The sequence below is a fragment of the Chiloscyllium plagiosum genome, chromosome 3 (genome assembly GCF_004010195.1).
Source record: "Chiloscyllium plagiosum isolate BGI_BamShark_2017 chromosome 3, ASM401019v2, whole genome shotgun sequence".
Classification (NCBI taxonomy): domain Eukaryota; kingdom Metazoa; phylum Chordata; class Chondrichthyes; order Orectolobiformes; family Hemiscylliidae; genus Chiloscyllium; species Chiloscyllium plagiosum.
The window spans coordinates 36,133,171-36,148,168 of NC_057712.1; the positions used below are offsets into that span (position 1 = coordinate 36,133,171).

At 39.6% G+C, this 14,998-nt stretch overlaps 1 protein-coding gene across 3 annotated transcripts in view; it reads right to left on the reverse strand.

Moving 5' to 3' along the window:
* Positions 1-732: 732 nt before the first annotated feature.
* The window catches only part of arid4b (AT-rich interaction domain 4B), a 143,444-nt gene continuing 129,178 nt past the window's right edge, over positions 733-14,998 (reverse strand). For 2 of the 3 annotated variants that reach the window (XM_043679845.1, XM_043679834.1), the window contains 4 exons: positions 13,085-13,340; positions 7,803-7,987; positions 3,858-4,106; positions 733-862 (listed from right to left, as the gene is read on the reverse strand). In XM_043679845.1, the coding sequence (XP_043535780.1) occupies positions 748-862; positions 3,858-4,106; positions 7,803-7,987; positions 13,085-13,340 (805 nt within the window). In that variant the 3' untranslated portion in view covers positions 733-747. The remainder of the gene's footprint in view (positions 863-3,857; positions 4,107-7,802; positions 7,988-13,084; positions 13,341-14,998) is intronic. The other variant, XM_043679852.1, reaches the window with a different exon arrangement.

The following is a 14,998-nucleotide window of genomic DNA, read 5'->3' on the forward strand; positions in this document are numbered from 1 at the left end:
TGTTTAAAACCATGAAGGGATCAACTGTTCCTACATATTGAGTATACTGGGGGGCTCAAGGAATAAGGACTCTTTCTAAGGACAAAGAGTAGAACGTTCCCTTTTGTATATCGAATATGGGAAGTTGTGGATTGCAGTATCATATTTAATGATTGAAGCACAAACCATGTCAGGTTGAATGGAAGGGGAATAAAGGAATGTGGACCAAAAAGGCAAGTAGGTTTAGAACAACTGCTCACGTAGAGAATAGACTCAAACATAGACAGGTTAGGCTGAGTGGTATGTTTCCAAATTGTAGATTCTATATTATTTTAAAATTCAGGGCATCAGTCTTGCTACAATTCCACAGAATTGAGATCCTGATATAGAAATTCTTTATAAGACACAAGAGTCTTTGCGATTATAGTTTGTCTCTTTATGAAGGTAGGAAATATAAGTAGTAAGCAATTTAATATGATTCTGGTTGATTTTGTCTCTCATCTCCATTTTCACCACAGCCCTCAATTCCCTTTGTATTCAAAAAATCTATTGCTGTCTACCATGTATTTGTTCCTTGCAAAGTACTTGCACTGTTTAATTAGTATATTATTTTCTCAGCTACAGGTAACGTCACCATATTCCCAACAGACCAGAGGGCTGCTATCTCATTAAAGAGACAATTGCTGGATTTAATCCGAGGGTCACCATGTCTCAGGCATTGGGAGAGGTTGAGATGGAGAGCATTTCATGGTAACCTTAGCTGTCTGGCTAAGGATGGCCACATGCCACTGTGCTTACCTTTATTTTCTTTCTGTGTTTAATTTTTGGGACATTTTTGTCTGCAGGTCGCACTATTTTTTCTGCCTTAATCCATTCATCGTACCTGACAGACAAAAACAAAGTACAAGCTCCAGTAATGTTAGAAAGACAGAGCAGATTACAAGCAAACATGAGGGGTACATTCAGAACCTCCAAACGGCTGTGCTTGAACATTCAGACTGTAGTCACACCTTCATTATGTGCTCCTTGTTGGAAATGAAGTTCGGTGTATTTAACTCGTAGCACCATCACTGCTTTACAAAATTAGCTAATTGCACTTTGGAAGGCAGAAGACTTCTACTTAATTGAAAATGACTAGATGATGCATTTCAAATGTGCAGCAGGTTAGAACAAACATTGAAACGCTGCTGATAAAACAAAGTTCATTTACAACAGGGCACTTATATTAAACAAGTCAACATAAAAACAAGCACAACATTTTCAAAATGCAGTTTCCGTTAAATGGTCTGTTAAAGCCAGATATTGCAAGTGAAACTTTGGAAAGTATTATTACAGCTGTTAACAATGGACCAATCTTTTGTGAAGCAGTTTAACTGGAATGAAAAACATAATCATGTCATTAGTGAATGGCTCAGATAGTAAATGGAACGCTGGTGCAAAATGGCTTTTATGGAGTTTTATTTCCCTTTATAACATTTGTATAATTTAAATAGACTTGATGGCGTCATCAAGTTGCTTTGTTGTCCACTTGTAAAACAGTGTACCAGAATCTGTACAAGTAGCAGATTCAACTTATTATCAAAGCATTCCCCACCATCTCTTCATATAAACAGTCTATTCCATTGACCATTACAAACACTCAGGAAAGTTGGGGAGATTTAGGAAAATCTATTACATTTTGAAATAACTTTGAAGATTTTTACATTTAACCAGGATAACTGGATTACTTTCACCCAGCCCTCTCCAATTAACTTTCACAAAATGATTCACCTTCGTACTTGCCTTTGCTATAAGGAACAGCCTGAAATCTGTTGTTAGATTAATTTCTAATAGCGCTTCAGTATGAGATGCAACTGTTCTGATCTTTCTCTCAATAGTCTCCAAATGTCCCATTTCAGATCAGTGACCGAGCAAAATCTGCACTGATACTTGTTGGGGGGAAATAACATTATTTTACACCTACTGTCCTCCACGTTACATCTTTACAGCCAAATCTTAGCATAGCTCAGGCATCTCCAAATATTGCTGGAGGCTGCCCTTGCATCTCGCATACTCTGCAAACTTAAACTGATTAAAACTCTGCTGCCCATATCCCAATTTGCATCGAGGGCTGTGCTCACCAACCTTAGTATGCAGTACCTTGATTTTAAAATTCTCAACCTCATTTTCAAATTTTTCCACGGCCTCACCCCTCCTTCTCTCTGTAACCTCTTTTCAATCCTACAATGTATCAAGATCTTCATCATCCTCTAGTTTTGGCCTCTTACATATCCCTAACCTTCATGGTTTCATTATTGGCAGTTGTACATTCAGCCGTTTGGGCAGTGGAATTTCCTCTTTTTCCATCTCTATTGCTCTCTGTTCTCCTTTAATATCCTTCTTAACCTACATCTATGGCCAAGTTTTTAGTCATCATTTATAATATCTTTTCTGATCTCATATCAATTTTTTGTCCAAGAAACAAGGGAACATTGTGTACACAACATGGTTTAAATCCACTGGTCTATTTTTAGTTTGCAAAATAGAATCAGAGTAACAAAATGAACGGACTCTATCATTCGAAGCAGTTTGTTTCATGAAGGAAGGATGGTCATTTACATTTTTGAAAAATATTTTACAAGCTTTATCTGTAACGCACTATGTTAACAAATTGGTGCCCAATTGTAACTACGGCCTGTAACTGCTGTCCATGGAAATTGATGTAGTCATAGAAAGTACTGCATGGAAACAGACCCTTCAGTCCAACTCGCCCATGCAGACCAGATATCCTAAATTAATCTAGTCCCATTTGCCTGCATTTGGCCCACATCCCTTCAAACCCCTCCCATTCATATACCCATCCAGATGCCTCAATGTGGTAATTGCACCAGCCTCCACTACATCCTCTGGAAGCTCATTCCATATAAGCACCATCCTCTGCATGAAAATGTTGCCCCTCAGCTTCTTTTTAAGTCTTTCCACATGAAAAAACACTGGTACTTATAAAACACTGGAATGATCCATGTTACAATGAATGGAGAAAATTATACATAGACAGTTGCAGTGCAATGTGCTAACATATTTAGACCTCCAAGGTTGAAAAAAAATGCTGTAACAGGAAGTCTATCATTGATTACCACAAGTTCCAAAATAGATCCAAATGATAGCTACATTAGCACTAAGAATCCAAGCTAAATGTAACAAGTGTTTAGTGTGCTCATGAAAGCATGCCCAGAGTTTGACTCTCCTTCCTTCCATTCCCATTTGTGCTTCAGTTTACTAGTATGTAGAGTCACACAGAATATGACCTCTGCATTCTTCTAATTCTGCCATTTTGCATAGTCCAGCTTTCATTGCACCACCATTCATAGCCATACTTTCAGTTATCTACACCCAATGGACCCAAGGGACCTAGATAGCTGAAACTGCCCACTCAATGTCATTACCATGAAGAATATTTTTAAATGTCTCTAAAGCCTTTCGTTCAGAATTAAAGTGTTACGGCTAATACAAAAGGCCATTTTTTGGCACATGTAGTAAAATACTCAATGAGGCTACTAGCATTGAAGCTTCTCTTTTACTTAAAAAAGTATAAATTAAGTTAAGATTTACACCAACTGGGATGGGTGAGCAGGAGGCAAAGATGGGGTGAGCAATGTGGGGGGAGGGGGGGGGGGGGAGAATGGTGAGTGAGGGAATGAGCAGGGGAGAGGAAGAGGGAGGGAGGCAAGTTGCCCATCAAATTCGACAAATTTCAAGACAACCATCTAGAAGGACAACATAACTTACTGGAGAAGCGACAGTAAAACAGGAGGCCATACAATGCAATAACTTATTCTGCATGGCATTCCCCTTGGACAGCTCAAAGGGAGATATGTGATTTCTAACTTTTAACTCACCTCACATTCCAGCCACAGTAATGCACCAGGTACAGGACCATTCCACCCTCTACATCACAATCTTTAATGCTCGCTTCATACAACTTCTGGTTTCTTCCTCGACCATATCTCACTTGAACTTTCATTCCTGCTGGATAGCACTCAAATTCTTCCTCCTCCTCCTCCTCTTCCCTCTCTTCATCATCATCTTCCTCCTCTTCATTTTCCTCATCCTCTTCATCTTCCTCATCCTCTTTACTGCTTTCGTCTCTAACCCCAGATAAATGAAAAACATTTGTGTGTTTCACAAAAAAAGTTAACAATTGCCTTTTGTTATACTTCATATTTACAATAAAGTTCATCACAGTTATTTAGTGGTGCATCATATTGTCATACTTGGTTCTCTGCCAAAACTCAGACACCCTTAACACTTTCCCTGATTAGTATGATGCAAACATTAGAACTTATGCTCAAAATGGATCCAGAGAGCATCAAACGATTAATAACTAATTGTGTATAATTTTAATCCTTAAAATGTTGCAATAGTTTAAAAATACAATTTAAAAAGTGCTTTCATGTAATGTTTTTAACTTCTATCTAGCTAGGTTTGCACTGGTGCAATCAACTGAGGCCCAAGTCATATCCCTCTAGGACACAGACAAATGGGAGAGCCAGAAAATCCCCTGTCTCCGAGAAAGTGAGCATATAATGATAATACTTCATGAATTATTTGTTGCAAGATTTGGAAATTTCACAAATATTTAAGTATCATAATCACCAGAAAGTCTAAAAAGGATTGGTGAAAACTTGAAATTTATTTTCCTCGAGATACTTAGATGAATGGATCAGAGACACGAAGTAGACACAGAACAGGGTGAGGAAAGGTCCTGAACACTAGCTCTTACCCCACCAAACCTGTGAGCACATCTAGGTAAAAAAAGGACTGCAGATGCTGGAAACCAGAGTCTAGATCCTCTGATGCTGCCTGACCTGCTGTGCTTTTCCAGCACCACTCTAATCTAGACTCTGTGAGCACATCTATCATAACCTCTAACGTCAGGCAACTCAATCCAAACTCCACTTTTATTTTGAGTTATTGGTTTGTCCTGGCGATATATTTTGCAGTCTTGAAGGTTTGGAAAAGACTTATCATAGCACTGATGACACACTGACAATCACAGCTTAAAATCAGAGCACTTTTATCAGACAGAATCAACAATTTAATGAAAATGCAGATAAATGTGGCATTAAACACAACAGGCTGAACTTTGATTAGATTAGATTACATTACAATGTGGAAACAGGCCCTTTGGCCCAACAAGTCCACACCGACCCGCCGAAGCGCAACCCACCCATACCCCTACATTTACCCCTTACCTAACACTACGGGCAATTTAGCATGGCCAATTCACCTGACCCTGCACATCTTTGGACTGTGGGAGGAAACCGGAGCACCCGGAGGAAACCCACGCAGACACGGGGAGAACGTGCAAACTCCACACAGTCAGTTGCCTGAGTCGGGAATTGAACCCGGGTCTCTGGCGCTGTGAGGCAACAGTGCTAACCACTGTGCCACCGTGCCGCATTTGACAATGCCGATGATGATGATTCAGAAATCATAGGCCATATGAAAGATTTTCAGCTGTATTTTAGGCTGTCCTTGGGCCTTCCATCCCTTTTCAAAAAAAAAAGGAGGATCCCATCCTCAGGAGTTCTCAATCAGAGGGCTGGCAGCCTGTTGCTATTGACAGCACCATCAGGAGTGGTGACAACTGCTGGGACTGCACCCAGCTGAGAGCTGCAGAGCTGGACGGCACCCTTACGGCAAGATGGTAGATTTGGGGGTCACCAGGGCAATCAGGCATGCTCTGGTGAGGAGTGAGAGTGGAGGTTAGTAAGGGAAAACGACAGAGTGTTGCTGTTGGGCAGTCATCGTAGCCTGTGGGCCACAGTACCTGTTCAGGCAAACCACCCCAACAACAGGGAGCTGCCATGGTTCTCCAAGCAGTCTCTACAACTGGTGGAGGACCCACCTGCAGCTGGCACAATGCCAGTGGCACAAAGATGGGGCCTCTTGAGTGACAATTGAATTCTGGGTGGGACAGCAACCTTCACATCTCCCATAGCTGGTAAAAATGTCAGGGTGACAGGCAGTGCATTCTTTTCCATACCTCCAAGCTCATTCTATTGGGCTGACAAACTCCAAAACTTACAGATCCAAGAAACTAGGAAAATTTCACAAGTAACATGGCGTCCTTTACAACATAACACTCAAATCTTGAGTGCAAGTATTATTATTCCATTAAAGCAACTCCTGATGAAAAGCTTTAGCAATACTAAAATTGGAATGACACAGAGTAGGATAGCATGGATGACATGCAAATTCACCAAGTGTTCCATATTTAGGGCCCTTCTGGTGGTGCAGTGGAGCCTCTCTAAACAGGGAGGCCTAGGTTCAAGTCCCACCTGTTCCAGAGGTGTATGATATCTGAGCAGGTTGATTAGAAAAATAGGTTATACAAAAAGTAAAAAAGAGGAAAATAAATTTTCTGCCCTTTGGTAGAGGCTATCATTTGCGCTATTCTCTACTTCTCCCTCTTTTTCTTCCTTTCTTTTACCTGCCCTGAAACGTGCTCTAAGGTGTCTCCTGTACAACAGGAGCACAAATGGTTCTACACTGCAACATGCATTCTACAGGGAGTTTAAAATGGGTTTCTGATTAAAGTAATCACCTGTATAATTAGAACCAAGTCTTGTTTGCACTTTAATTGACTGAAGGATAGGAAGTAACAATACTAAAAGCTAAAATAAATTTGAGCAAATCAATCCTCACATTTGGTTTAATTCACAATCCATTCAATAAAGTCAGGACAAACATTATGGCAAGTTTTCTGTCAAGTGCCTCTCAAACCTTTCAAGGCAAGAAAACACCAAATCATCATCACCTCTTATACCCAACCTCACTGTATTATTAGCTATTCTTGTGCTGAGATTCCAGTCTCTGATTTTAGTAGTTACCTGTGCTGAATTACTTATATTGCTGTCTCCAGCAGCTTTTCTAATCTCAAACTTAAATTATGCCTATGTGGGTGTTACTGGACAGAGTTGACTACTTCACCATTATGCTTATTCATACAGTTCTTCGTTCAAATTTCAAGATCCCAGTCACAATCTTTTCAATTTGTATTACTGCCACTATACATCCCAATTGGAAAAAAAAAGACAATGGAATTGCCTTCTTCATTAGTCAGTGATCAGCTGATTTGATTGGTTTTTCTAACTGCTCATTTTGCAGCAGAACCAACATTTAGAGCGGTTCAACAACAGGTTAACAACTGTGATTTCTATGATCAGCCCCATCTTCATCCGAATCAGTTTTCACCGTGTCGCTCACAATCTCTCTATCCATATCTCACTATCTCATGGATATATTCGATGGAGAGATCTATGTATGTAATTATATATAGACACATACATAATCTGCGCATACATCTACCGCCCTGTCTCTCCTCACCATGTGTCTCTATCCCCCTCATATCTTTCTCTACTTCCCTCTATCACTTGAAACATTTCTGACAGCAAACACACACAATTCTTATTGAAGTCTGTCCACTTGCTTATTGCCTTCCAACCGGCAGGAATATTAATGCCTGACAGAAGCAAGGTCCATCATGCCAATTACAAAGGCCTTTCTAAAAGGTTGTAACTTAGAAGTAAAGCTTACATTGATGGTGACGACAATTTTGCATCCTATTTCACTGTTACAAGCTGTGGAAGAATGTTTTGAATGTTACATTCCTGTTCCAGGCCAATCAAAATGGGCTCCTTTAACAAATTCAGCTGACGTGTCATCCCATGATTTAAAAACATCAGATTTACATCAAATGATCATGTAATATTTAGTGCAACTTAACAAGGACAAGCAGTTAGATGTGAGGTTGTAATATTAAATGATCAAATACTCACCCCTGTTTTCCATTATTTTCCAATTTTTCTGTTTTTAACTCTTCAGTTTTACATCTGGTAAAGTCTTTCACACTATTGATTTGATTTCCTTTGCTTTCTTCACAGTCTTCAGTTTTCACTTTGCTGCTGTCTTTTCTGGAGTCTGGAATCTGTACTGGAATTTCCGATGGATACTTCTTTCGCGTCTGAGAAGATAAAACAACTTGGTTAAATGCAGCAAAATGTGCAGGCCTATTTTCTTTTCAACTAGCTGGTGGGTGACCTGCTCCCAGGCATTGCAGAAATTGTAATGTGTTTCTTCTTTCATGTGAGCCCATGTGACATTAGCAGCTTATTAGGAAAAAAAAACACATTAAACTGCTTCATTTTCAGATGAATAATCATTCATTCTTGACAGATAATCTGGTTCCGAGTTTATAAATAGTTAGCTGGTTTAATTTTTCAGGGAGGAATGACTCAAACTGTGATCAAACTCAGTACTTTCCTGTTCTGAATGCAATATGTTTTCCCAGAGCTATCAATACTGAGCCAAGGCACAAGATCTTCAACAGAAAGTCAGCCATATGCAGAGCCACAGAAGAATCGAAGCAAAGAATTTTGTAGCACAGAGGAATTAATAGTGACTACGCTTCAAGGAGTATATTATGATGTATATAAACACAACAGTTATGAAGGAGACAATGAATCTATACACACCATTTAAAAACCACGATTTGCAAACAGCAAATTGCACAAACAACAATGAAATACATAACAGTTCAGTCTGTATGTGGGGCTAACTGGTCATTCTGACAGACGGACAAATGCTGGCAGGACACTACTAAGAATTCCAATGCTCTTCCTTAGTTACTTCCATGGAATCTTTTACATTGTTCTAAGGGGAGTTTATCAACTTCTGTAAAACAGTATATTATTTCTCAAGTGCTGGCTGCTTGAATTCACAGGTGAGCCTTGAAGCCATGACTTTTTAAACTCTGAGACGAGAATACTACTATTTATTAACCGTGGAGAATGAGGAGGCAGATACACACTTCCTGTTTCTGGGTGGGTTCACGTGAATAAGCTGCCGCATTACTAGCATTTTATTTAGTCACAAATTGGATAAAGTGGACCAAGATAGTGGTAGAAAAGCAGCAAGTGCTATTTTCTGCTTGATTTGGAGACCCCGGTGTTGGACTGGGGTGTACTAAGTTAAAAATCACACAACACCAGGTTATAATCCAACAGGTTTAATTGGTATCACTAGTTTTCGGAGAGACGCTCCTTCATCAGGTGGTTGTGGAGGACACAATTGTAAGACACAGAATTTATAGCAAAAGTCCACAGTATGATGTAACTGAAATTATACATTGAAAAATACCTTGATTATTTGTTAAGTCCCTCAGTGTCCATGTTATGCAAGTCACAAAACCTTTTTAAAAGTTACATTCTCAGCTGCAGTCCCTGACCATTGACCATCTCCAAACTTCTTCCAAACCTAAGAGATATGATTGTGTCTTAAAATCAAGTATTCTGTAAGTCCTGTGCTGCGCAATGTTTGCAGCGTCTCAGCTCATGGGTGAATTTAAAAAAACAATCAAAAAGAGGGGAGAAGTTACCTCAGTGCGATATTCCACAAGATAGACAGACCACTGAGACTCTGTACTTCAGATTTGATCTGTGGTGTGGAATAGATGGGAGTGACTCATAAGTGAGGCAGGTTTGGAGAAAGTGAAGGCAGCAATGGAGGAACCTTTGCCTTAGTATGATGTTCTTGCTTCTCGTCTGGATGGGAAGAGGCACTGCAGGGAGGATAAACAAAATGACCACAGCATTGTAGAGCTGAGGACCACTGAAATGATGGGCATTGTGTTGGATTGGGTGAGTGCCTTTTTGGAGAAGGAGCAAAGCGAGATAGGGGATGGTTAGGGAAATATATACTGCTCTCTGAAGTTGAAAAGTGAGGTTCAAAGGCTGTGTTCCTTACCTGGTGTCAAAGTTAAAGACCTATCCTCAGGTGAAGAGGAATGAGAACTTGAGGAAAGGGATCCATTTGTCATGGTCCACATGGGTACAAACTACACAGGTAGGACTGAGAAAGTTAGTATAAAAGTAATCTTGGAATTACTCTCGGAGCCAAAAAATAACAGGAAAGGACATAGCTTACAAATATGACAGCCCCAGCAAAAAGGTCACATCTATAAAAATAGTATAAGCTCAAGTAGCATTTGCAATAAGATGGTTGAACTAAAAGCACAAATAGAAATATATGCTTTTGAGGTGATACTGCAACACAGTTGGAAAGAAAGTAATAGCCAAGGCCAGGAAGTAAATATTGTCGGCAAAATCGATATGTTGGAAGGATAGAAAGAAAGAAAAAGGAAAATCTCTGTTAATAAAGGATGATCAGTACAGTCATGCAAAATGGCTCAGGATTATTCAGTTTAGATGATGAGAAATAACAAAAGGAATAAGTCACTGATGAGAGTACTTTATAGGTCCCTCACAGTAACTACAATGTAGGATGAAGTGAATTCAGGACAGCTTCTTAGAACATTTTATCTCAGAATCAAACAGTGAGCGGGCTATTTTAAACCTGGTAATTTATAATGACACAGTACTGAAGAGGAGAAATTAAAGCATGAAAACAAACTAAGAAACAAAAACAGGAAAAAGTTTTCTACAAGTGCTGGGGTCTCAACTATTTATGATCTGTGGTAATGTCTTACATGAACTGATCTACGTAGGTATTGTACCTAAATTTGCTGATGACACAAAAACAGGTAGGAAGGAAAATTGTGAGGAAGATCAAAATTCAGATTTGTTTTGCATCTTTGTGTTGACATGGAGGCAGAGGTCCTAAATAAAGTGACAAGCAGGCCCAGTTTCTGGGATTCCTGCCACTATCCCCATTTCTGGCAAATTTTGTCAATTAAAGGGAATGCAGAATGTTTGTCCTTTTTTAATTTCATGAGCATTACAAAGGCCTGCCAATATGGTCAGATGGCTTCTGAGTTTTGAGCACAATGGATACTGGACAATTGCAATAAAGGATGCACTGGTATTATGGTGCAGGCTTGGAATAAGCATGGGAGATAATGAGGAGGCATGAGAGGCAGGTAGGCAGATGAGAGCAAGAGGGCTTAATAACCATGATTAGAATTTGACCTAATAAACAAAGACAAGTTTTCTAATACTCTGGTTTTGACATCTGCCCACCTCTATTGCCACCTTACACCTCTATCTGGAAGCAACAGGCTCATCCTAGTCCATGTCCCCAATGAAAACAGAGCAAGAAGGCTATTACAGGATGGAAACCAGATTGTAGAGCTGAGTTAGATACCCATCTCAACTATGACAATTTCAGAAAGCCTGCAAAGGGATATAGATGGGTTAAGGAAGCAGCCAAGAATTTGACAGATCCAATTTAATGTGGGAAAATGTAAAGTTGTCCATTTTGGCAGGCAAAACAGAATAGCAAAATATTAGTTAACTGACGTGATACTGCAGAATACTGTGGTATAGAGGGATCTGGGTGTTGAGCACAGGAGTCACAAAATGTGAATAGGGAAGTACTGAAATAATTAGGAGGGCAAATGGAATGTTGGTCTTTACAGTACAGGGAATTGGTAAGACTGTCACTATAGCATCATGCACAGTTCTGGTCTCCATATTTAAATAAGCATACACTTGCAAAGAATTCAGGGAATATTCATTCAGTGGATTCCTGGGATGAAAGCATGGTCTTATAAAAGGAAAGGTTAAGCTGGTTGGGCATGTTTCCATTGGAGATTTGAGAAACAACAATAATTGATTGAAACAAAATATTCTGAAAGGACCTGCCAGGATAGATAACAGAATTTTGTTTTCTCTCGCTGGGAAGTTAGAAGAGGTGAATGATCTCAGGACAAAGCATCAAACACTTAAAACAGATGAGGAGAAATTTCCTCATTCAGAGGGCTCTGAATTCTTTACCCACAGGGCTGTGGATGCTCTATTATTGAATACTTCTACAGAGCGTGTCTTCCTAATGCTGGAAATGCAGAGCCACATAAAAGATTGATGCCATGAGCCATCAAATACATACAGTTGCACGCACCTATGACGCTGTGACATCAGTCTCCAGCACCAGGACTACCGGCATACCTCTGCACATATGCAATTGATGTCACCACAGTGTGCAAGTGCAAAATGGGAAATCTGACGGCATCTGAGCATGTGAAGTGACATCACTATGCCTACCACCTAATCACAGCAACTCCATTCTTAACATCACCAGGAACACTGCAGCGTTTGCATTGTAAATATACAGATAGTAAATCTTGATCAGAGGCAGCTGCTGCACAGTTGCTTGGCAGTGACTATGACAATTTCATTTGTAACATTTTTTTCTGTGCATTGACACTGAGTGCTCCACCTAGTGGTAGTATTGACCTCAAACAGCCATATACTTTAAGCTAAGCCAGATCTTTGGTCTCTGAAGGAATCAAGGGTTATTAAGAGACAGAAGTGAAGTTGGACATGAATGTGGAGACAAGGCCAATGATCAACTGTGATTATACTGAATGGCAGAGCAGGTTCAAGGAGCTGCATGGTCTTCTCCTGTTCTTATTCCTCATACTGTTAAGCTAAAATTGTCAATCATAGATTCATTGAATGTTACAAAACAGGAGGATGGCATATTGTGCAGTGCTCTAGTTAGCATTACTCCCCAGTCCTTCCTCTATCGCTCTGCAACTTCTTCTGCAAAAAGTATTTATCCAGTCCCCATTTCAAAGTTAGTACTGAATTTGTTTTCATGCGCCTTTATTCCAAATCATCACAACTTGCTACATAAGGGATATTCCTCAATGTACTTTTTTTTTATGGTCAATTTCCTTATATCTGTGTCTTCTGGTGACTGACACTTCTGCCACCTCAAACAGCTTCTCCCTACTTACTCTGTCATAACTCTTCATGATTTGAAATCCTGCAACTAAATATTCATTAAAATCCCTGATATAAGCAAGACAACCCCAGTACTTCTAGCCAAGAAGAAGAGTTCCATAATTAGATATTTCAAAATTGAATCAACATCACAACTTTTGTTTGTTCTTCACATTTGCAGCATTTTAACACATTCATTTAACTGAAGGACAGTCATTTGTATTGCTGAAGATTAAAAGGAACAGCTGTCAATTGTCATCATCACCTTTAAGGGGAGGTAATTTAAAGGAAATCCAGATCACTTAAGTGTTCTGAAGCAATTTCAGAATGTCATATCCAACACACAAGAATGAAACTAAACATTATTCAGTATTTACCTTCAGTGATTTTGTTTCCTGATCCTTTAGTTCATCATCATCATCATCATGAATGCTTTTGCATTCACTCTCATTTTCAAGTTCAACTGTTGCTCGTTTAGCATTTTCGACCTTTTCTTTCTCCTCTTTATGATCAAGGTTGCCATGATCTTTTTCACATTCTTTCTTCTCTTTTTCTTTTTGAACATTCTCTTGCAGTGATGTGGAAAATTGAATGTTAGCTGACTTGCAATAGTCCTCAAAACCGCACAAGTATCTGGAAAACAAACATCAAGGTTCTAAATTACTTAAGGAAAGAAACCCACATCAGTTGCTCCTCCCCACCTGATTGACAGAAGATTTTTAGTTACGATGGATTGCAGGAACAACTAACTACTTAATGCCAGCTGGTGACATAGAAGACTGGAAGAAAATAAAAACTTGCATTTCCAAACTTTTCACAACTTTAAGTAGTACATTTGAAGTGTAGTCATTTTTGTAACATAAAAAACACAGGGGCAAATTTGAATATAAGATTACACAGACCAGATAAGTATTTATAGTAATGTTGGGAGAGGGGTAAATGTTGGCCATAAAATTGGGTATGGAACTAGTTTGATAGCTGTTTCAAGATGTCAGTACAACCTCAATGGTTTGAATGGCCTAGTTCTGTATTTTGTTGGATTCTTTCTGCTTGGTTGCACATCAGGTTCAGCATGGATACTCAAGTTTCAAATTACATTTGAAAAATCCATGCTCATTGAGATCATGTTACAAGATGACCATCATCGGACTCATATGGATCATAATATATCAACTTTTATTTAGCTGCTCTACCAATTGCAAAATTGAAAACCCAACAAGCTATTGGCCTTTAAACTACTATTTCCCCCTACATGGACAATCTATCTCATGATGCATGTCACTCTGCAGTTTACTTTAAGGTATGTCATGCTCGGGATCATCTTAGTCTGAAAACAAGAGAGTTTGGAATGGGGGAACCATGGCCTGTATAGATAGAAAGGTATGCCAGATCTTCCAGCTATCAGGCAAGTGATTGGCTGTTGGCAGGCCTTTACCTGGAAGTAGGACCCAGATTGAGGAAGTTCCAGCTGCTAATGGTCATCCAGAGATCAGAAAGCATCTGTTCTCGACAGTGCCACAAGTGTAGCTGCTGCTGGTAAAACACTGCCCAGTCTCCCAAGGAGGATCACTCACAGAAGAAGCTAGTTTTTTTTCTTATGAGAAGGGAGAGAAGTTAGTGGAGTCAGGAGTAATAATATGCATTCATTACCCTCTCCTGAATGCACAGATCACCAATTTCTTTTATATTATTGTAGTAGAAAGGACTAAAATTTACACAGAACACACACTATTGTTTTTGGAATGAAACTCACATAAGTGATCCTCAAAGTCTCTTATTATTGTTTCCTACATATTTGTCCACAAATGGATCACCATATCTAAGTTTCTTCCTCTTCCAGATTGTTCCGTCAATATATCCCACTTCAGGTTCAGCAAAAATCACACCATTCATTTGGAATGTCCTTTTATGGATGCCTTCATTTTGATCCTGTTTTAATTGTATTTTGAGCACCTGCCATTTGTTGGGCTTCATACTGCTACTTGCTTAACAGTAAAGTCAGTAGCTGGCATTATTCTGCAAATTCTTGATGGACTTACGACAGTATCAAAATCAGTTGATAATTCCAATAGCTGAAAATGTGTTGCTGGAAAAGCGCAGCAGGTCAGGCAGCATCCAAGGAACAGGAGAATCGACGTTTCGGGCATAAGCCCTTCTTCAGGAATGAGGAAAGTGTGTCCAGCAGGCTAAGATAAAAAGGTAGGGAGGAGGGACTTGGGGGAGGGGCTTTGGAAATGCGATAGGTGGAGGGAGGTCAAGGTGAGGGTGATAGGCCGGAGTGGGGTGGGGGC